At 33.4% G+C, this 23,241-nt stretch overlaps 1 protein-coding gene across 1 annotated transcript; it reads right to left on the reverse strand.

The window, feature by feature from the left end:
* Positions 1–3,780: 3,780 nt before the first annotated feature.
* Positions 3,781–6,659, reverse strand: LOC119633553 (transcriptional protein SWT1-like). The gene is made up of 2 exons (XM_038027161.1): positions 6,380–6,659; positions 3,781–6,289 (listed from the first exon to the last, which is right to left on the reverse strand). The coding sequence occupies exon 2, from the start codon at positions 6,235–6,237 to the stop codon at positions 4,675–4,677; it is 1,563 nt and encodes a 520-aa protein (XP_037883089.1). The 5' UTR covers positions 6,238–6,289; positions 6,380–6,659; the 3' UTR covers positions 3,781–4,674.
* Positions 6,660–23,241: the final 16,582 nt, after the last annotated feature.

Raw genomic sequence — 23,241 nt, forward strand, 5'->3', positions numbered from 1 at the left:
CTAAAATACGAATTTATTGAAAAAAAATTTTGATATTTACAAAATTTAGTAGTAGTTGCTGCAGTTGGCCTTGTTGTTAACTTTGTGTTCTCATGGCTATGAAAGTTTATCTTCTCGAAATATTTTTCTTTACTATATTTTCACGAAAATCCCAACTGCTGATATCAAATAAAAATCGTAAATTATTTGCTGATACTTAAAAGCAAAAACCGAAACGACCATCTAGCGCATTGTATTCGCGACTGAAGAAACTTATGCATTTGAAGGGATTCTTTCATATTATTATTACAATCTTTAGACTAAAAAGAAAAAACATTGAGTCGAAAAAAACGTGGGCTATCGCTCACGATGAAATACCCAAAACCACTTTGCTGAATATAGTGTTTTCATGCAACGACTTCTTAAGATAAAGGCTTACGTTGAAAGTGGTCGCAACGTGGTCCGATCTGAACCATTTTCAACAGCGTGCATCTTTGGGCTAAGACAAATTCCAAATTCCATCAAAATATATCGATAATAGCGGCTTGCAGATTGAACACAAGGAAACAAGACGGACAGACAAGCTTAGATCAATTCAGAAAGTGACTTTCTTTCTAGGCGCTGCATACGTCCGCACAAACTTAATATGCACTTGTACCGTAAGTGAGGTAGAATATAAAATATGTAAATATTTCAAATACAACGCAGAAGAAAAAGAAAAAATTGATAATTTGAAATAATGTCGAATCTAGCTCGACATAGTAGTTAGTATAAGAAATATAGTCATGGAGAATGTCGACACATGGTCGACGAAGAGGAAAAAGTTAAGACTTACATTTTCGTACATAAAAGTGTTCGTAGGAAGAAGTCCCTTCTTTCTTTCTTTTTTTACAATAAAATAAAGAGGTTTGCGTGCACACAAGGTCATATTAGTTAAGTTAGTCTTTAAGGAACCCTACTATTAATTAATTCATTGCTCGAACGATTGACTATATAATAAACCAATAATAATATATGGAATACTGTTAGTTTATGTAGAGGATGGTCAAAACCATCGAATTCATTCGTTATGTACACTGGTATTTCCCATTTCTTTATCATTTTCACCTGTGGAAGTCGCTGATCAAAATTTTTGCAAACACCTCATATATCAATTTCATATACTGTTGCCGTGTTAATGAGACGAGCATATTATAAACGAAGCGTAAAGCAAACATTCGTTATGCAAATGATCGAATAGTTTTTTAGGCAATTTTGTATTTCAGCCAAAAATTGTTTAGCACATACTGACTGAGCGATGCAATATAAAGTTATGTCTCACATGTGCAAAATTGCTTAGGGACTTGTTATGCTTGTATTTTTGTATTATGCACACGAAAAGAGTGATGTTTGGAATTTTGTTTTAAATGCAACTTGGGAAATTAAGTGACATCAGTATGACAATCGGCTAGTGATGTGTTGCTCTCATTCTTGTCATAACAATAGGAATTCAAACAAGTGAAAACACTATGGGTAGGCAAGACCCACTATTCGATACCCTAAACTACTTGGCCTAATACTATCCTTCATATATTTTCATGATGAAATGCCAGAAATTAGATATTGCTTCTATGTAAAAGCATTATTTTCCTGGGGGTCCTTATCTAGGAACAACTCGAAAATGTTCATCAATGCGGTCTAAATTTAGCAAAATTAATTTTCTTTTCAAAGATCGTATTATTGTTCATTCGCTTTCATCAAAAATTACTAAAAGTGAAAGTTTGCTCGAACGCTTATATAAAGTGGGGGCCGCAAGACCGATCTTGTGGTACAATTAAATTATATGTAAAATTCTGACATGGGGGAACTTTCATCATAAAACATATGCTTTATAAAGGCTTCCATTCTTAGGAAAGGGGAAAGAGAGGCCTATTCGAAGCAAATTTTTCAAATCAATTTATTACGAAGAAATACCACTAACCGATTTTTATCGAGAAATTTTGAAAATTGCAATTTTTTTCATACAACTACGTTTTCAAAATAATATCTTATCTGGGTAAGGAAGGTCCAACTAGTTCGATTCAATTCATTTCCGAAACTGTTTCGTGTTTTGACCAAAATTTGCCGCCAGTTTAAATCAGTTCAGAAAATGGCCTTGAATCGATCGGCCTAATAAAATGTAAACCCGTCTTAAGCCCTTCTCTCTGTCACATGCATCTACGCAAACCTAATATGCCCTATGCCAATATTAGTGTAGAGTATAAAAAGAACATTTTCAAAACACTGGTATACAAATTTGCATACGACTGCTCTCTCTGCAGTTAATTTAAAACTAAAGGTATGAGAGTTCGTCTTGATAATGCTACAACGCTTTATTGCTCCAGTATCTTTATGTATGTAGTAACGGCACAATTTTTCACATCTCTCCACTCTTCCACTCTTTTATTATATGCTTATAAACCACAGCATCCTTACATTCTAATTACTGCAATAACCGTTTAACACATTGTGACAAATACGCGCTTAGGAAGGATTTTAGCAAAGTAATTCGATATTCTACGTTTTAATATAAGCAGAAATTCAGCAGTGTTTTTTTCCCCCGCTTCATACATCAAACGAGTATGTATAGTTGGGCAAGACAAGCCATTAGATATCCTACAACATTGCGCTTAGTATAATTAGTCACTCATTTTGGCGATAAGATAATAAAATTTACACATTATTCGCATCCACAGGCATTCTTTCCATGAAAGCCCGCATATCGGAGGATACCCATAGACATCATACGGCGTGATCCAAATTTAACAAACCTAATTTACATCCAAAAAATCTTATTTTTCAGTTCCTGCCATAAAAAACTAGAAATTAAACCTTCTGTGCATATGAAAGGTTGCTTTTCATGATAGCCCCTATATATGTCGGGGTCTAACAAATAGACCTCTCTGATCCAAATTCCCTACAGTCAATTTTCTTTCTCAATTACTACAGCGGATCAATTTCCATCAATAAATATTAAAAATTTAAACTTTTTTTTTTTTTGGAACTTTCTATTCATGAGAAATCTTATATGGAATCGAATCGAAGAAACGGACCCATTTGATTCAAATTTGGCTCACTTCATTTTTATGCCCAATTACTATCACCAAACAATTTTCATCATAAAAAATTTACATTTCCTGCGAAGTGATATCTAACCTACGTCAAATTATGTAAGTTTGATTTCTTTGTCTTTTTATTATTACGAATCAATTGTCACCATGAAATATTGAAAATTAGATTTTTTTGGCTGTATAAAGATTCGGTTTTCGTAGGAGGGTTTATCTAAGAGGGAAGTCAAAAAATTACTTCAGGCGAACCACGTTTTTCATATCAATTTAGAATGTCGAAATACAATTACTCGGGACTTTTGGGGAGAAAATTGCAATTATTTTTCATATTACGGCTTTTCAAAGAAAGAAAGTTCGAAAAAGTCGACCAATCCGAACCATTAAGAATAGCTTTCGTCTTTGGATCAAAGCTCATCAAAATATTTCAAAAATTGCGACTCGTAGGTTATACAAGCAGCGCAGACATCTGAACGACAGACAAGCTTAGATCTTCCCGAAAGTAATTCTGAATCAATCGTTATAATGAAAGTTGGGTCTATCTTAAGCCCTTCTGGTACATAGGCATAGTTAGTATACTCTGTACCCCAAGCTGTGTAGAGTATAAAAAAAAATTAAAACGATTAAATAGTCAAAGACGTTTATTAAATACGCCAATTCGGATAACATAATTCTTCTTCTTGTGTTTGTAACAAATTATATGCTGTATGTAATTAATACTAAACGCTATAATATCCATAAATATAATAAAATACAAAAGTAGAGCTCCTTACAATATAACGGTTTACTCTTCATGAGAACCTTTTTATAGGGAGGAGCTCAAAAAAAAGAAAAAATATATATAAAATTAGATCAAACTTATATATAAGACCGTAAATACAAATTACTATTTTGCACCAGTTACCGTCATAATATACTAAAAACTAACCCCTGCTGTGAAAGGTAAAAGGCAACATATTACTTTTCTCCGATTTTTATCGAGAAATATTGAAAAAAGTACATTTTTTCGTATGACTTTTTCAAAATAGGGTTTGATTTGTGGGATAGGTTTAAAATGATCCGACTAAACGCATTTTCAACAGCGTTCACACTTGTGGCAAATTTCACAAGATATCAAAATATCTCGAAAATTGCGACGTCTAGGTTGAACACAAAAATGCCTGCACAGAAACCGCAAAGGCAGTCGGACAGCTAAGTTTCAGAAAGTGAATCTGAATCATTTGATATAAGTGATGACATATGTGATCATTTCCCATAAAATTCGATATGCAAGTAGCTCCAAAGGTCTGTCATTGTTAAATTTGTTAAAATATGTTACTCAACTTAAGCTTTCGATTAATCGATCGTCCAGGATCGTTTACTTTATGAGCATATAAGTTAAATATATAGTTTTCTCACTTCAACTTTTCACTTAAACTGTAGGCTAAAGTTCTTTTGAATCTAATGTAAACTTACTATTGTTTGTAATTTTCATTAAAAATTAAAAAATAGTAAAAATATGTGAAGTTAAAAATATGTAAGTAGAAAGAAAAAGAAGTAAAAACAGGAGCATATATGTAAATATACACATATATATATATGTGCATGTGTGCATATATCTACGCTACGAAAATCAATCAGGATTTTTTAGCGTTACTTGCCTTGCCTTGTCGCAGGGTTTGGCTAATAAATCTGACTTGGTAGACACTGGAATGTTATTAGAAATTGCTTTGTTTCTTAAGTTAACATCTTCGGTCAGTAAAATTGTGTTTGGTATATGTAGCATCACTTGTAAACAAGAGTTGATAATGCTGTCGTCAGGTGAAGAGATTTTTATCATATACTGACACTCATCAATGGCACATTGCGCTTGCAAGTGCGGCGATTTACTTTGAAATTTTTCATTCAAGAATTTAATGGCGCGTATAGCTAAAATTTTTACTCCCCTTTGAGCGCCAGATCTTTGCTTTAATTTGTCTAATTCATGTAGCACACAATAAGGGATAAATAAAACCGACCCTTGGGTATCGCAAAATTTCATCTTAAGAGTGGCTTCAACAAAGCTTATATCCCGTAAGAGTACATTCGTATCCAACACGAAGTAATAGTATTTGTTTAACCATTTATTGTCAATTTTTTTTCCATCGGCAGATATACGCAACAGATTTTCATTCATGGTATCGTATACGTCCCCCTTAGTTCCCATTTTAAACGTAGTAATATCCTCTTTCCTCGGTGATATCATCCTTTGGCCAGCGTACGAAACATCTTCCTGCCTTTTTTCGCGTTCTATATTTTCTACAGATTCCCAATCCGTGGGTTCTTCTCTATGCGTGGATGTTGTTGCAAAGAATTCATTGCAATTATTGCGGGTATTGCAATTAATATCCCAGACCTTCAATGGAGCTGGACCTTTCCCGCCTGCTGCTCGTTGTTGCAAGAATTCTTTTAAATTCGCCAAACGTTTATTCGCAGACGCTTTCTCATAGCCGACAATCGCTGCGGGGTTACGAACCCCATGCAGCGATTTTGAAAATTTTTTTTCATTCAATCTTTTCAAGGCTTTATATGTTTTATTTGGATGTGCTATTACTTTATCCACAACTAGATTATTATTATTGTCTTCATTTGCATTGCTGAACTGTACAGTTTTCCTTGCGCCAGAAGCAATTTTCGTTTGGCAAGATTGCTTTATTTTATTTGCAAAACTTTTACCGAGGCACGATAAAGTTGTTTTACACGAATGTTCCGATGCTTTGGTTTGATAATTTGTAGATGTTTTTTGGGTCGTCTCAGTTCGTAATACTTTTGCAGGCCTTAATATTGTGGGATCCTGCGTTGAAGATTTACGTTTTTGTGCACTTTTCGGCGCAGCCGTTCCAGTCGTTTCTTCAATTTTTTTAATTGATTCTGATGGTGCGGAGGAAGTCAAACTTAAAAAACCATTCTCTGCTTCTATTTCATTCTGGCACCATGATCCTTGTGTGATATAATTGATTGAAGATTGCCATGGATTCATTTTAAGTGTGGCCTGCAATTGTTCTAAACGTTTTTGAATGGGTGAATTTAAAGGAACTTGGTCATTACGACACGAATTCCATTTAACAGGTGATTTTTCAAATAAATAACTCCGATCTGGACAACCTTTAAGAGCACATTTCTCCCACTTGTCAATGCTTGCTTCCCTTGCCGCCATTCAATATTTTAACCCGCCGTCACAATGAATTATAAAAATCGCATTTGTGTTGCTTTATTGAAATATTAGAAATACATTTTGAATTCAATGAAATAATTTCCAAATACGAAAGCTATATTTAAACAGTTAAAATAACACTCACATGATATTTTTAAATTGATGCTGCACAGAAACTGCTTAACAATTATTACAAATATATTCTCGATGTTTCTATTTATCGTAAGATCAAGTGGAAAAAAAATAAAATTTATCTCGACCACTTTTCGTTAATATTGTAACAAAAGCGTTAATGCAAAAACAATTACATTAAAGTCAATTGATTGTACTGCGACGACAAATGATTATACATTTGAAAAGATTTCGACGAACATTCTCTTATAAGGAATATTCTATACTATTATTAACCGATTTTACTTCGACCTGCAATCTCTCCATTGAACATAAGCAATAACTGATTACTTTTGCCTTAGCAATACGAAAATCAAAAGCTTTAAAACCCGCCGCTTTTTATGCAGCAGTGGCGGTATAATTTGGAACAGAATAGAATGGAACATAAACCTTGAAAACAAAAACCTTTTGTCATTTTTGCAAAAAAGTTAATTTTGTCAATTAGATAAGAATGTAATGTACGTATAATGCATATAAAACATGAAAAATACAGCGATTCTCTAGAAATCATGTCAAATGAATTCAATTTTGATTGATTTGTTGGGGAACATTTTCGGATTTCACAAAAAGATTAAGTGAAAATTAAATTGCTTTCATAATACATGATTGTGTTTTTAATGGTAATCATTTTTTTTGGTGTTTTTTTAATCTTCAGGTGGTAACTGTCCTGAATCATTAGATTAGAAATTTATTTACATATCTCAGCGAATTTTCGATTGTTGTTTTGTTCAAAAACAAAGAAGAAGGAGTTGGAAGTTTAATTTTCGGCAGCGATCTGTTTCTTTCCTAAAGCTATTTTATTAATTTTTACGTTTTTGAGTCAATTAGATTTATCCCTAATTGAAGCTCAGTTATTGATTTGCTGACTCGAAGAAGAATATTTTCTTAGAGGATTGCTGAAGAATCTACGCTATTTCAGTTTTGATCTTATTATTATTTATTGTGCGAACAAAATCCTAAAATTTCCTTAAAGAATGCTAAGAAGAACGAATTTAATTCCACTAAAGAGCAGGAGATAAATTGTGCTTTGAGTAACTAAAGTTACGTGTGCTGCAAGTCCGGGATTTCAAAAAATATCTTAAGATATGTAAAAAGCAATAAAAATGATTTCTTGCTTGATAATAAAATAAATAAAAACACAAACATTGAACAAATTGGCGATAATGATCTTTGAACTGTTGAAAAAACAAAGTCTGCAGATCAGCCGTGAAATCATTTTCCAAAATGTTAGGAGCAACAAATACTGCAGTTTTCGTTGTATTTATTGCCAACGTAGTGGGTGCTTTAAGTTTAGTTTTATGAAAGATGAAATGGAATGTTTGATTTTAAAACTGAAAAACACGTTGCTCAAAGGAGACATAGCAGAAGACTTTTCCTGAAATGATAGATAGAAGCTTATAACTGAATCTGAAAGGGCAAGTGTCTTAAGGCGTGGGAGTTAACAGCATTGCCAGCTAAAAAATAATCTATAGGAAAGAGGGATGCCAGGTTTTCGCCACACTGTTTATTTGCAGAATGATACTAGTAACATAGTGCGGGATACACATTTTTAGGATGTCTTCGATCCCATTTTTAAATATTTTAGTTTAAAAGTATAAAAAAAATTTGCAAAGTAACGTTACACCTTAATAATTACATATTTACTGGCATGCGAAAGCGTCATGAATAGTCTGCACTCGTATACTACAAAAGGCTAGTCATGATAAGTACTACATTGCGAAATTTACTACATCTACATTATATGTATAGATATGGCCAACAAATTAGATAGAACATATGTGCTTAGACCAACATCGAAGAATGATTTGACTATGGCGTTTAATTTAAAAGATATACAAGCAAGTTAAAATTGGTGAAAACGCCTTTCTCTTCCCTTTATAAAAGATAGACGGTTTCAAATAGCTTTGGTATTTTAAAACATCTTCTATTAAAAATTCTAGCCAACCGCCCTGATACGATTTACGAATCTCCTAAGGAACAAGATACACTTGTGATTGCATCATTGTTCATTTCATGGAAACGTTCCTTGTCTTTCTTCGTGGTTTGCATAATTTTTTTGCTTACTGCCATTTTCCGTAGTAATTTTATTGAATGCAAATTGAAGTCTGTCTCATCAGTTGTTTGAATCCAAGATTGTTGTCAAATTCAGCAATGTAGTTAAATGCATTATGTAAGAATTGTTTTCGATCAAACGAAATTTGCACAACAATCATTTTCGATTAAAACTTTATACATAGCTCACACAATACAACAAATGTACATAAACTTCAATTCGATTGCAATGTCAAAATTCCGTTACGAAATACAAGTTTAATGTATGTCTCGTTCACTCCCTAAATCATCCAATTGTTTCCTCATCCAAATGGAATTTTATTCGATATTTTGCATTTCGTCAGTAAACATAAAGCGTGTGTGTAAGCGTGTGTGTGCATAGTAAATTAATTCAAATGGATTTTGTCACAAAAGAACAACATTTGAGTTTGAATATTTTCTTAATGCATTTATGAAAACATTTAATTACAACATTTACGATATTGTACGTAAAAGAATTAATGTAAAACATCTTTATATGTTTGGCGGATGATTACTCCTACGCTGCGCTTATACTGAAAATTTCTCTCCGACTTTGACAAATAATATTACCTGCGGGTATCAAATGATTAATTTTGACAGTTCTTTGTTTGCATATAAACAAATGTTTAACTGTACGTCAATCTTCGATAAGAAATGTTTTATAATTTTATTATTTATTTATTATTTAGCTACTTTTACTTTCATTGTTTCCATGTAAAGGCGAACATTTCTTGTGAGTCCTTGTATCACACGGGGCCAAAAACATAAGTTTAGGATAATTAATTTCAAAGATCTTAATGCTGTTCACCTTTGTTCGTGATAAAGTGTTAAAAATTAGAATTAGAGAATTAATTATAGAAAATCTTACTTCTCACCATTTAATGGTTCAGAAAACGATTCTGATTCGATACTGAACTTCGTGATCTACATTAAATCGAACATTTAAATAAAGTAATCATGATTGTATAATTTTACTCTTGTGCTCTTGTGTTTGTATAACTCTCCTCTACTGGTACAGAAACTTTTATTAATATAAGCTATTATCGTCCTTAGGTTGAATAACAGCTTCCATTCGATTTTTCATCGAATAAATAGGTCTTTTTACAAAATCCTGTAGTATCCCGTTCTATTCCTGTTCCATTAGTCATGGCACGAAGGTCTCTGAGACTCTGAGAGCTGCTGCCCATGTTGAAATGCATTCAAACGGCGATTTCATATTGATGTTTTGACAAGTAAACTGTCGTCTGTTCTTGTCCAAAATTTGACATATGACGTAGCAAAGCAAAAATTTTGTTGTTAGTTTACAACTAAAAAAGCTTGAACTTGTAAACAGGAAAAAATCATGAAGTAAATAATTTGAAAAACGAAAAATTTTGTAAATGAAACCAAAAAAGATCCCTGCCCCCCCGGATTCAAGGTATTGATGGTCAAGTCATCTTTGTTTCCATTTTCCATGTATAGAGAAGTAAGTGTCAAGTAATCCCTTCGCTTTTGAAAATGTAAAAATTGTTGACTGCCACATTTTCATAAGCGCGGACATGGATTTGATGGTTTGAATAAATCTTCTTTTTATTTTCTTCTTAGCAGATTGGATTTCTTTGTTTGCATTTTCAAGTTTGCTGTTGAGTTCCAACATTCTAACAAACTATTCAAACATTCTAACTAACTATGAGTCGTATTTTGCCCACTGTGGCGAAGAAGGAAAATGGAAATGCCATCAAACAGGAAGAAAAAAAAATATTTTTGAATAAAGCTACTAATACTGATTACACAGCTTTCACCGCATTAAACGAAAGAAAAACGGGAGGGGTGCAGAAAAAAACTTCAGAAAAAGTAACTGATACAGAAGGTAAAAGGCTTCTAAAGTCAGGCCACAAAAATGGAGAAAGAAAAAGAATATCAGCGGATAATAAAGATTCTACCATATTTAACAACAGTAAAAAGGGAGAGGAGAGAAAACTTATAGGACGGGCTATCTTTATTGGCAGCACAAAGTCTTCCACATCAAAGCATAGCAAGAAGGCAGAAGGGAAAAATATTTTACGTAAAACTAACAACATCATTAACAATCTTTCCCTTTTATCATCAAATGATTATAAAAATGAAAAAAGGAAAAGAGTTTTAGAAAAGATTGCTACTGCTGCCCGCAAAGGCTTTCCCACATCGAGTGAAAGTAAAAAGACATTGGCTGATAAAGCTACAACAATCGATCGTAAAGATTATCTCGCGCCAAGTGGTAGCAAACGCACCAGTGGTAAAACGAAAATGCTTTCAGATAAAGCTACAACTGTTACATCAAGCGAAAGTAGGCGTTCATCCTCATCAAGTGACTTCAAAGACATTGCAACATCAAATGATAGCATATACCCTTCGAATGCAAATGTTGGGCGGCAATTAACTAATACTAAGGAAAACTCCACTGAAAGTTTTCTGCTTGCTTTTGCTCCTGTAATAGAAGGCCTTTCCACTAATCAGAAATGGAGAGCACGCGTAAAAATAGCTAAAATTATACATGAAATGGAAACTGAACAAGGGTGAAAACTCATTATGTAATTCAATTCGTTTGTTCAAATATCATTATATTTGAATAATTAAATTTATAATAAAGTAACTTTAGCTATAATAGAAATCAAAGATCGGAACCCAATTTTATGTTTTTGTTTCATAAAATTGACCAAAGCCCAGTTTATATATATATATACATAATGATAGTAATGTACGGCATAAGCAACGGACCAAATGCTTGTAAGGAATACCGTTATTTAAAAGTTCGTTGGAAGAAATGTTCTTCTTAATGAACGTAGGCATCATACTCAATATCTATTAGAGCCATATTAGGTATTATTCGTGATAATCCCGTTGCTATTGCGGTCACAGTTTGAGAAACGGCAAACGGTAACGACAGCAAACAATAAAAAAACCGAAGTATGTAACATTGCACAATAAAAACAAATGAGATCGCTATGGTTGGTCAAGGATGGTGGTTAGATAGCCTCCACGACTTCACCCAAGACAGTTTGTCAATCATTTGTTTTCTTAATAGTACAACAAATATTACACATTATTTTTATATAAATGCACAATTTTCACGCAGGGCTTCCCATTGAAGGACACTCGAAATTTCGACTAATGTAGTCGAAAACTTTACTATTTCCAATTGTTTCCTTCATAACACAGACAAGATGCTCGCCTAGCAGGCGCCAACGAAAAGTCCTTTTCGCCAGATATTTCAACATCAAAGGGAAGCATAATTACTCCCGTTGCCAGCGTTGACCAAGTTTCAAATGAAAAATTTCTACTTAGCTTTGCACCCGTAATTGAATAATCCCTTAGCAGTAGTTGGAAGTTGAGAGCACGTGCAAAAATTGCTGAAATTATACGTGAACTTGAAATTGAGGAACAGTGATCATCATAAAAAAAATCATTTAATCAATTTTGCTTATATTGAGGTATTTAATAGAAACTATTTGAAAGTGGACAACTTGGAAAGCATATAATTTTTACAAATTAATTTTAATTATAATAAATAAAAGTAAGACTTTCCCATTAAGATTGAGTTAATTTTCGCTACTTCTCATTCAACTTTTTAGGTAATTTGTAAGAACGTCTTCAGCAAATTAAAAAAAACAAAAACAAAAAATCGAATCAGTAAACACTACCCTACACCAGTTCGCGTACTTTTGTTTACTTTTTGTGCAAAGAACCCTTGGATGCGAAATAATTCGCAAGGTATGTTTGTCTAAGTTTAGTGCAATGTCAAAAATCGTTGTTTTCAATCAATTTCTCTCATAAAATACCAACAATAAGACCGCGTCGCCTTAAGAAGCGTGATTTTTTTTAAGATTATTTCTATGGAAAGGGAGTTACAAGAAAAGGTGTCCTCCTATTCAAATTTTCTGCATATACACATAATAATACCAATACGGTCTTCTCCGGCGGTTTTTGTTAAGAAATAGAATAGGTGTGGACGTAAATATATTCCGATTCAATTCGTTTTCAGTAGAATATGTCTTTTGGTTAAAACATTTTAGCATATGAAATTTCTTGCATGACTGTGATCTGTAAGTTGAAGACATTAAATTAAATGGGCGGACAACCGGACAGACATGCTTAAATCTTCCCAGAAAATGGCTCCAAGTTGATTGATATAATGAAATAGGATTACATCACAAGTTCTTCTTGGTTTTGCACTCACCCGGGTAAACAGTTAACATGCCCGATGTGGGATGTAATAAATCTATTTATGCCGCTAAAGCTACCTCGGAATGTTTGCGTGATTTTAGCTGAAATCAAGCAAAAAATCAGATTTTTGTCTTATCAAAAATGCCATAAAAACCCCCTTTTTATTCCATTTAAATTATTGTCTGAAATGCATGAGGTTACCTCTCCGGGTATTATTACAATTTCTCATTACAATGTGGGGTAAATCCATACAAGTCGAAATCAATCACTTAATCGGTTGAACGCAATAAAAACGCGAGCGATTTCAAACGAAATGCACAAAAATATTTCTCAAAATGCCGACATTAGAATTATTGCAAAGCATTTTGAAGTACTCACTGCAAGAACGTTCTTCTTTCCTTCGCAGCGCGAATCCATTTAGCTAAAAGCGGGTATTTCCCTGGTTACAAAGCTCTGTAGCAATTTTCATAAACTCAAAAAAAGGATGGGAAAGCTAAAGCTTAGCGTATTTGTTCCTGAACCAGAGCAATGCAAACTTAAAGGCCTTAACACATAAGAGAATGGTACTGAATCTGAATAGAATGAGCGAAGTGAATATCTGTGAACCTATCATAGAAAGTATTGACATATAATTTGATTCAAGAAACGGATCAATTAATTTACATATAGAGGCTTACGAATATACAGTTTGATTTGATGGGTATTGAAAATTCGTCTCAAATTTAGCTTCCATTCCTTGTCTGAGAAGTTGACAGAGAGCAAGTTCCCCAAATATTTTGTTTGTCAATTTACAAAGAAGAAGAAAAACTAAGTAAATAACAAAAAAAATCATGAAGTGAATAATTCGAGGAAACAAAAAAAATTTTTTAAATGAAAACAAAAAAGAAAAGCTCCCTACAATAACTTGCGCCAACGAACAGCATTAACGGTATAATTATTGTTATTTCTATATGCGAAGCCATCAGTTTTAATCAGTCCATTAGCGTTCGAAAATGTGTGTGTTTTGAAGCGCTTTCATAAACTTATTAATACGGAGGCAAATAAAATCTACATTTCCATTAATTAGGGCAAAGGCTGTTTCGTATCGAGGTTACTCATTGCTCTTTCTTTTTTTCTCGCTCGCTCTCTTTTTAGGCCCAAACTGATGTAACAATGGATTCTGATCATCAAAAGGCCTGCGGCTTTTCGGGATTATATCTACAAAATCTTTACAATATCTAAGGTACTATATGATATATATATATATATATGTAACATCTTTGTTGTTGTATCTATATTATCACCGATATACTTAGCAGTCCTTTGTGGTGCAATCTTGCTGAATTGGACTGAACAGGACTTAGTCGGGAGTAAAAATTTACTAAGTTTGCAAGGGCTTTTAGATAGATGAACATTTGCAATTTGAAAAAAAAAATTTGTCTCGATGATCTATCCATACAGCACAGTTCAGCACAGTTTGCTTAATAATCTCGCTTATCGTAGTGAAATATTAAAAATTTGAATTTTATTGCAACACAGACGACTTAGGAAAAAGACAATATATATACAAGTCAGTTTTAGTTTCATTCTACGTTTTGCACCTGTTACGCATTGTGGTAATTTAGTATCAATTTCAATTTCTTGCTTTCTCTCGTAAGTCAGATCCGGAGTAAATATTAGGCAATAAGAGATATAGCATTGATTTCTTGCAAACTATTTGGATACGATTTAATGATGAATGATTAAATTATAAATATTGTTTTTCAAGCTCTTAAAGGGTGAATAGTTTTTGGAGTCATCTTGTAAGCATATTCCTGCTTTGTTTTTAAATATAGATACATAAGTATACCTTTTTGAGTAAATAAGATTAGAAGGTGGCTGTGTTTTTTTTCATTGAATTTATGATATAATTTTTAATCAGCTTCTTTCTATTGCATTTCCTCATTCTGCTTTTATTGTTGCTAATGATTTTTTTCTACCGCAAGGTCGATGTTAATTTCTGCTCGGGAGCATACGAAACATATTTAGCCGATTTCCACAATCATGGCTGATTGGGGCAGATATCCAGGGGATTGTCCTATTGAGAAGAGAGAGAAAAAGCAAAATGTTAATGAAAAGAAACCTCCTCCTTACACGAAAAGACATTCAACCAAAGGTACACAAAGCGAATACTGCGATTGCTTTAAAACAAATGGCCAGAAAGATGACGAAGACGACTCCGTATCTAATACTAGCAAGATTTCTTCCATATCATCTGAATTTAAAGATTTATCATCGAGCGATAGCATAGATTCTTGCACATCAAGTGAAAGATTTCTATTTGGCTTAGTTCCTTTAGTACAAAATCTTACAGATAGTCAGAAAACAAGACTTTGTGAAAAAATCATCGAAATTATATGTGAACTGCAAATTGAAATCAACGAAGGGCAAGAAAAAATCAGCAAGAAGTGACTCGCGCTTTAATTATCTCATGTATTACAACATTTAAGTAGAAATATTAAAAATAAAAAAAATTAGAAATAAATAAAAGAAGAGTTTTCGAAAAATGTTGTCTATAATAGAAAGAAGAAATTCACATCAGGATATATGATAATAAAAAAGTCGCCGAAACGCTGTAGTGAATTTACAGTTAGATCGATGGAATGACACAAACCAGCTCCAAGAGAATGGAAGTGTTGCAGTAATTGCATTAATTGAACTTGGTTAAGTTCGAATCTAGCAAATATATGCTTGTCCGTCCGTACGATGTGTTGTTGACACTCCCCTGGCCGTAAAAATTGAGATATCGGTTTCAAACCTGATAGAGAAATTGAAAGTCCTTGCACGCACGATGTTGTTGAAAATGGGGTCAAATTTGTTAAAGTGCGCCCCTACAGTAAAACGTAAACCTAGGATAACTTTGTTTCTCTAATCAAAAATTTGTGGATTTTGGCGCTTTACTCGTAAATTATGAAAGGAAGAAAGCTGACATTTTTATTGATAGATATATTCTTGTGGAATTTAATAGGTCTTTAGCATTTGAAAACTTCACTACGGATCCAATGATATAATAATAAACTAGAAAAGCTTGCAGAGAATGTTTTATGCAAAACAAAAGAAAAGCGAAGAAATTCACATCACCTCATAGTGGAGTTTGCAAGTACACGGGAAAGTACTTGAGAAATATTTTAATGGGAAGCAGGTAAACAGATAACAATGTCAATATTCACGTTAGTCCTTTCTTCAAGTTAGTTGCTAAAATGAGACTAGTCAGCGATTTGGGACAAAACAGATCTTTTTCTTCTTCTTCGGCGAGTCAATAAATCACCAACAGACGACTCTACGAGTTGAGTAAAAAAATTCATAATCTTGGCTGGGATTGCCGTGAATGACCGACAATTATTTTGCTTTAGGATAGAATTTTAGTTAGTTTAGTTAGTTTAGTCACCACAAGCACTTTGCAAATGAAATTTCCCTGACTATGGCATACGAAGCATAAATTTATACGTCTTACAGTTCAATGCAAATGAAGCTTTGAATAATTATTTCTTTTTTAACGGAATTCCAATTACCATGGTTAGGGGAAAAAGTCGATTATCCAATAATTGAAAGAACTCTTCTCACTGAATATAGCAACAGATATTTTACCTTGTTCGCAAACATAGACTTATAATGAATACTCGAATTGAATCTGTAAAGAACAGTAAACCCTTTCGGAAAATTTTTTAAAATTTTAATTGTCTCAGCCTTTAATGTTTTGGCTGCAAACTAAACATTTTTTCATTAAACTTCATAAGGACGGCTTGAGTTGATTTTTTTAATAGGTTACGTACGACATTTGATTGCAACAGTAAGCGTAAGTCTTCTCACTCGCCGTATATGATATCGTATCGTTTATATTACGAATCGTTTATATTCTTATGCAAATTCGCGTAGCATCTCGCTATTAATCGTCTTATGTCTTCAAATTTTACGGCCAATTTAGGGTCTAATGGATCTTCCGATATAAGTCTTCAAGAGAGGAACGATTCGCGGATAAATATTTGATTTTGCTTTGATAACCACATCAGAGCTATCGTTGTTCTAAATTTACTTAACGTAAATACTTTGTTTTCCTTTTCATATTTGCCCTTCACTGTTTGCTTGATTGGTTGACTCATTTTGCACATTTTTTTGGGCATCTCTTCCCTGTATTAGATATCATTCAGTCAGTTGGACAAACATTGCCGTTTATAAGCCTACCATACGCAAAGAACAATTCCATGTTTCCGTGCATTTTGGGGATATGCCAAGCAATTTGTAATAACTGTCGTTGTAGTTGTTGTTTTTTTAGTGATTTCATTACTATTTCACCCATCATTAACACTAATTAATTACCCAAACTTGGCATCTTCAATGGATAGAAATTGTATTAGCACTAACGAGCGCACACAATCACAAACTCATGTTGTGCTCGTGTGCAGTTGTCACGGCGATGGCATTTAAGCCTCAGTGATGCGCTGCGTTCAATGCAAATTTTTTCTTTTCATGTATTGGAAATTTTTGGCGCAAAAACACGAACACACACGCACAAAGTAAAACCAATTTGGATACGTTGTCACTTATGTACTGTATGGCAGAGATGAACTTAGAATTTGACAAGCAAATTAAAAAATCTCTTGAAAGAGCGTTAAGACGCTTCAGTTGTGTTATTAGGGAGCAGATGCTCAGAGCAATCTTTCATATAAAATGGATAGGAACTGACTTCGACAGGTTAATGTCTAAGAAGCGATTCTATATGAAAAAGAATGATTGAGAATCCTTTTGCTTTTAACACAATCACACTAGTGTAGTATTTACTAACGGTAGTCAGTATTAAAAAAGGAAAATATGTGTGCTGGTCACATATGCGTTAATAAAACTTGTTCTCTTGTATTTAGTTGAAGGGATATATTCTGTGTTTGTAATCATAATTCTCTTCTTGAAAAACTGTTTATGTTGTACTGGCACTAAAATTTAAAATTATTTAAGGAAATCGGTATTTTGCACTCAATTTACGCGAAATTTTTAAGTTTAAATAAAAGTTACAAATGATATTTAATTGCATAACGGGCTCAATAAGTTTAGCAACAACTAGATAATATTTTCTCAGTGCAGAGGAAAAACTCAGTGGGGTAATAAATTTAAATAAACGAATACTTTTGCTTTTCTTTGTATTCCATATTTTTGTTTATTTCTTGATGTTCTTCTCCTCTTGCTATCATTTGTAATGTTTTCCTATGTGCAACGTTTTGTAGTTCAAGTTCTATGTAAATAACACACAAATGTTGAATTGTTTTCGTTACGGCTGCTCTTATAAAGAACGAGAAAATAGAAAGAAAACAAATACTTAAGCTGATCTCTCTAAGAAGCTCATTGACTGGCTAAGTGTTTGCATAGTTGTGCTCCATATATTGTTAAAGTCAATTTGGACAAAGAGTAAACAAAAAATGTTGGAATTCTCAGCCCATTGTATACAGTTATAGTTGGGAAATAACAAAGTTTAGCAACGAACTAATAAGCAAAAGCAAAAAAAGATTATGTTCACTTCGGGGCGAATTTTCGACCCTACGTTTAAGTAAACATATAACAAGAAAGCAGTTAAATACGACTTTTAGGAAATTTTTCAATATTCAGTGATTGCAGTAAGTAGTGAAAATCCATTTTTTCAATAAATGGCGAGATTTTACCGCACATCATATCGATGTCATATCGTATAAAGCAAAATTTGAGAGCACTTTATAAGAAAGTGATCCGAATTTCTATCGGTTACTTGCTTGCAAGATAGCTCGGAGGTCTGCTAACTTAATATCCGTCTAAGTAGAGGAGTAGATAATAATCGCGACTAATAAGTCAGCATTGACGGACTCAAATCTCAAGTACAGTAGAGCTTTGTTTGGTCGCAGCTATAGTGAGCCCTCACTCGGTGAAGTCGATAAAGTCGCAAGACTTAGAGATTTGGAATACACCCATTAGGCTCCGGCCACCAAATCTCTATTTTTTTCTCTTTCTTGTCTTCTTTCTGAGAGTTACAGTGTTACACGAAAAGACAACATCCCCTTAGCGCGCTTTACACGTGGACTAATAGTATAGCGCACCTACAATTTCAAATCGCATTTTGGTATGATATGGCAACGCTTCCCAGATAATTCCTAGCGAACTAAACACGTTATTTACATAACCCACTTTACTTACGTAGCTTTTTAGTAATCGCCCGAAATATATAGTTTTTGTAATAGGAAAAGTTAAGACTCAAGTTTAAGCTGTAGACCAAAAAGCTTGGCAATCTTGAGGCTATAAATATGAACAAGAAAAAGGTGATCAGCTCACATTAGTAATTTCAAATCTGACTTGATGCACAAGCGCACAACAAAAAAATTTAAGATCAAATTGGTTCCTTTCCACAAAGCTTCGCAATCGTAATGATGGGTAGGCGCACAATCTGGGAGGTAAATCGACGGACAGACAAACCAACAGCCTATTTATTCAAATCTAATTCAGCGCTATAATTTATCAGAAATATATTTAATACTTAAGGTCCCCGGAGTATATTGTAGTGCCCGTAGTAAGTATTTCGTTTGTTGTCGGTGTGTTATCAAAGCACATATTCGAAGTATTTTATTTATGCCCTATAACACTTATTGGAACAACGATATAATAAGTTTGTACGGGCTTTTATTATACCCATCGGTTCAGAAAGTGATTTCAAACATGTCTCTCCGTCCGTCCGGCTTATATACTTGCTTTCAACCTACAGGAGAGAGATATTTTGAGATAGCTAATATGTTTTGGCCCAGGGACGAAGGCCATTGAAACTGTCCACTTGCCCCATTCTTCCTAAGTTTTTACTTATTTTATTACAGACTTTATTTTTATTTTTTAATTTGATGCTGATGTTTAACGCACGTAACGCGACGATTTGATTTATTACCCAAAATCTATATTATTGCTACCATACACCCTATAGAATTTGCAATACAACTTTCATCTGAATGTTACAAACAGAAAAGCAGAATGAACATATCTCGACGCTTTGGCGGTTAGTGTAAAAATCGTGCAATTCTTTAGAGAAAATTCATGTTTTTGCATTGTATAGCAAATTATAAGCACAAATGTTCTTCTATTTTGGGAGCTCAAACATAAGTATACACCCACTGCGACGTACACGTATTCCTATGCTTTAACAATGTTGATATTCACAAATACTTCTTTGCTTTGGCTTTTTCTTTTGCTTTAGGTCATACATATTTATTTAGACACAAGAGAATTGCAAGCAAATCATTTGAAGAAAGTAAACAAAGTTTGGAGAAATGTACGCCGCTTCGAGAGAAATTGAGCCTTACTTTCTAAAGTAGGTATAAGAAGAAACCGCGCAAAAACATAAAGGTCGGCGATAATAAAAGAATGAGTAAAAAAAAAAAAAAAAATCGGTCTAGTAGCATTTAACATTAAACCTCAAATAATTGCTATGAAGTATACGTTAGATGGGTAACATTATGACGAAAGAAAGGCTGAAATTCTGCAGAATGGCTGTTTTTTGTTTAAAAGCTATGTGAATAGCAGGCCACAGCCCTAAACTATCCACTACACTTTACGGTAGCAGGCCACGTTAACCGCTTAGTCTACCTTTTAAAAAAGAAGAGTCGATAGTTCTGGTTGCTGGTACTCATCCTACTTTTAATTCTCGAATTTATATTTTTGGTCCAAATAAAAACCTTAAACTTATTTCCGATATCGATAAAAATAATATCAGAACTTGGACTTAAAATGTATGGATACAAGCGCTAATATGCGTAGCCAAGCTCCTACGAATATTGATTATCACATCTTGCGTATCGTGGAACTTGATTGCATGAATTTTTATATAACCGCAAAAATGGACGTAATGAGTGCCCGAAAATTCGCTCTAAGCTGTGCTTAATGAAAATTATTTGTCACGCAAGCGGACAAGGCAAACCCAGCAAGTTTTGGCCCAAATAGAGCACATTAGTTCATAAAGAACTAAATTGTAGAGAGCAATTTTTGTTCGCCGTTAATGATTTTTAAATGTATTTAAGTAATTTGCATAAACATTCTGCCAATGGTCAACGAGATAAATTAAACAAACTCTGCAGCTGTTTAGTGTTGCGTAGACACATAGATTGTTCTTGTAACGTTGCTAGCAACCAAAAAGCAATATTTAAATTTGGATTTTTTCTTTGTTCATTTTCACACAATTAATGTTTTTGTGCAGAGTATGTCGTGATCTTTCAAAGTAAAACAATTAAGAAGCTTGTGAGCAATCCAAACGCCGTTCAATTTTGTTAACTGACTATAAAGTTTTGTATTGAATTGAAAGTGTAATAATATCTAAAATAGTTCGCGTCATTTGTTCATTTGCTCAAAAGTGTTGCCGAAACTCTTATAAATAGCAAGTCACCCAATAAGTCATGCCGTGCGTGCGCATAGTTGCTGAGTCTGTACAAGGTATAAAATCTACTATAAAAATAAACTTACGAAGAATACGCATACTCCAGATTTTCGATGTCGTAAAAGATGCTTAACGCTATCTCTCTCCGCTCTCTCTAACTCTAAACTCTAAATTGATTACAAGAAGTTTCGGAGATCTTTTCTTTTTTTTTCTATTTATATTTTTGAGGAAAAGCCAAATTTGCTCATATTTCCAAAGGCACACTTGTCTCGAAATCTCGCATATTGGAGAATGGCTTAAACTTCATGTAATGCGATCTAAATTTGTCAAACTTAATTTACTTTTTAAGAATTTTATCAGTTTTCAGTTTCCCCTATAAAAGACTACAAATTATACTTTCACGCCAGGTCTTGCTTTTCATCACAGTCCCTACATATTTTGGGGTCAAAAAAATTGTCCTATGCTGTTCAAATTTCCTTCATCATTAATTTTTATTGGTAAACTAGTAAATAATAAATAGGACTTGAAATATTACTTAGCGAGTTTTATCGAAAAATTTTGAAAAATGTAATTTTTTTCCATATAGCGAGTTTTCAAAATAAAGCATTATATGAGGCGTGGTGGTAAAAGTGGAGCAATCAGAACCATTTTCAATAGCGTTCGTCCTTCGGCCAAAGCATGCCAGTGTACCAAATTTCATCAAAATATCTCAAAAATTGCGACGTGTGGGTTGAATATTATTACACTTTGACAGAAATTAGATCCGCTCGAGGTGGGTTTGAGATGCGAAGGTGGGTTTGTCTTACGTCCTTCTTGGCTTCACATGTGTAAGTACAAAATTAATATATCCCGCGCCACAAATGGTATAAGGCATGACAACAGCTTCGAACGACTTCGGAGACAGTTTGGACTGTACCATAACGCACCACTAGGGCTCTTAACTTTAAGAAATAGGAATTTTAACAACAGAATATGAATTTCTTTTTTACGAAATTTTTTTTAAATTTTTTTGAAAAATGCCACGAACTTTTTTCCCTTAGTCTATTGTATAAATTATGTACCAGGATATGAGAGATATGATTGATACATGAAACGAACGAATGCTTGACTAAATAATCTCCATTTTATAATCAAATATCGTGCAGCAACTAGTAGTAAGTACATAGGTATTAACCAGGGCCGTATATAACTTTTTGGTTTTTGTTTAGTATCAACGAAATTGTGTTTTGCTGTGAATTTTGTCACTGCATAGCTTCTGGTAGTGACGAATAAAAGCCAACAATTTTTTTGTAGATTTTTCTTTTAACGGATTTCTTCTATATTTGTGTACTCCCGAAATTTAATTACATTTACACATTTTTCATTACGTATGCATTCAGTTTTATACTCTTACTCTCGATGACGTTAGTTCTTGCGTTTGCCATCTCTAGCGCGATATCTCTTTGCCCCTCCTTATCAACGAACTTGATCAGTGTGAAGTTTTTTTTTTTTCATTGGCGTTAGATTTTCTTTCCTTTTTTTTCCAGCTTTCGAACGCGTCGAAAAACTGAAATTAATTAAGCTAATTGCTAGTAAATGACTATGATATGAACAAATGTTTATGTGCCATTTCTTTCAAGGTTTTTGTATTTTTTGAGAGCCTTTTACAACCCGAATATTTTTATCAATTTTTTTCTTTTAAGTCGCTTTTTTTCTTTACCATATTTTATGTAAAAACTTGCTTTGACTTTGTTATAATGGAATGACAATGTTTTCCACAGGTAAGATTTAGCTCAACTTTCCTATTGGTTGGTTTCTATTAATGATTGTTTCATTTGATTTTTTTTTTTGTTACATTTTTTTTTTTAAATTAAAACTTCAATCAGCTGGTACTATATTGTGGAATGCTTTTAAGGAACACTTTTTATTTTTATATTCTGAAAAGCTCACACGCATTGGCTTAATTAATTTTTAATCAAAATTTTCGATGCAAAAATGAAGTGATAAATTCGTAGACTTGTTTATGTATTGAATATCAATTCGACTACACGAGCAGTGATTGGATATTCATGTACACGGGTGTTTTTCGTATAACACGGTTAACTGGTACTGCGTATGACAAAACTGTGTAATACGAAACATTTTTACGTCGTTATGAGCAACATGAGTAGCCGAGTAGGTAAGAATCGTGACTGCCAACTGACTGTTTGTAGGCC

Source organism: Glossina fuscipes, unplaced genomic scaffold (assembly GCF_014805625.2).
Source record: "Glossina fuscipes isolate IAEA_lab_2018 unplaced genomic scaffold, Yale_Gfus_2 2, whole genome shotgun sequence".
NCBI classification, from domain to species: Eukaryota; Metazoa; Arthropoda; class Insecta; order Diptera; family Glossinidae; genus Glossina; species Glossina fuscipes.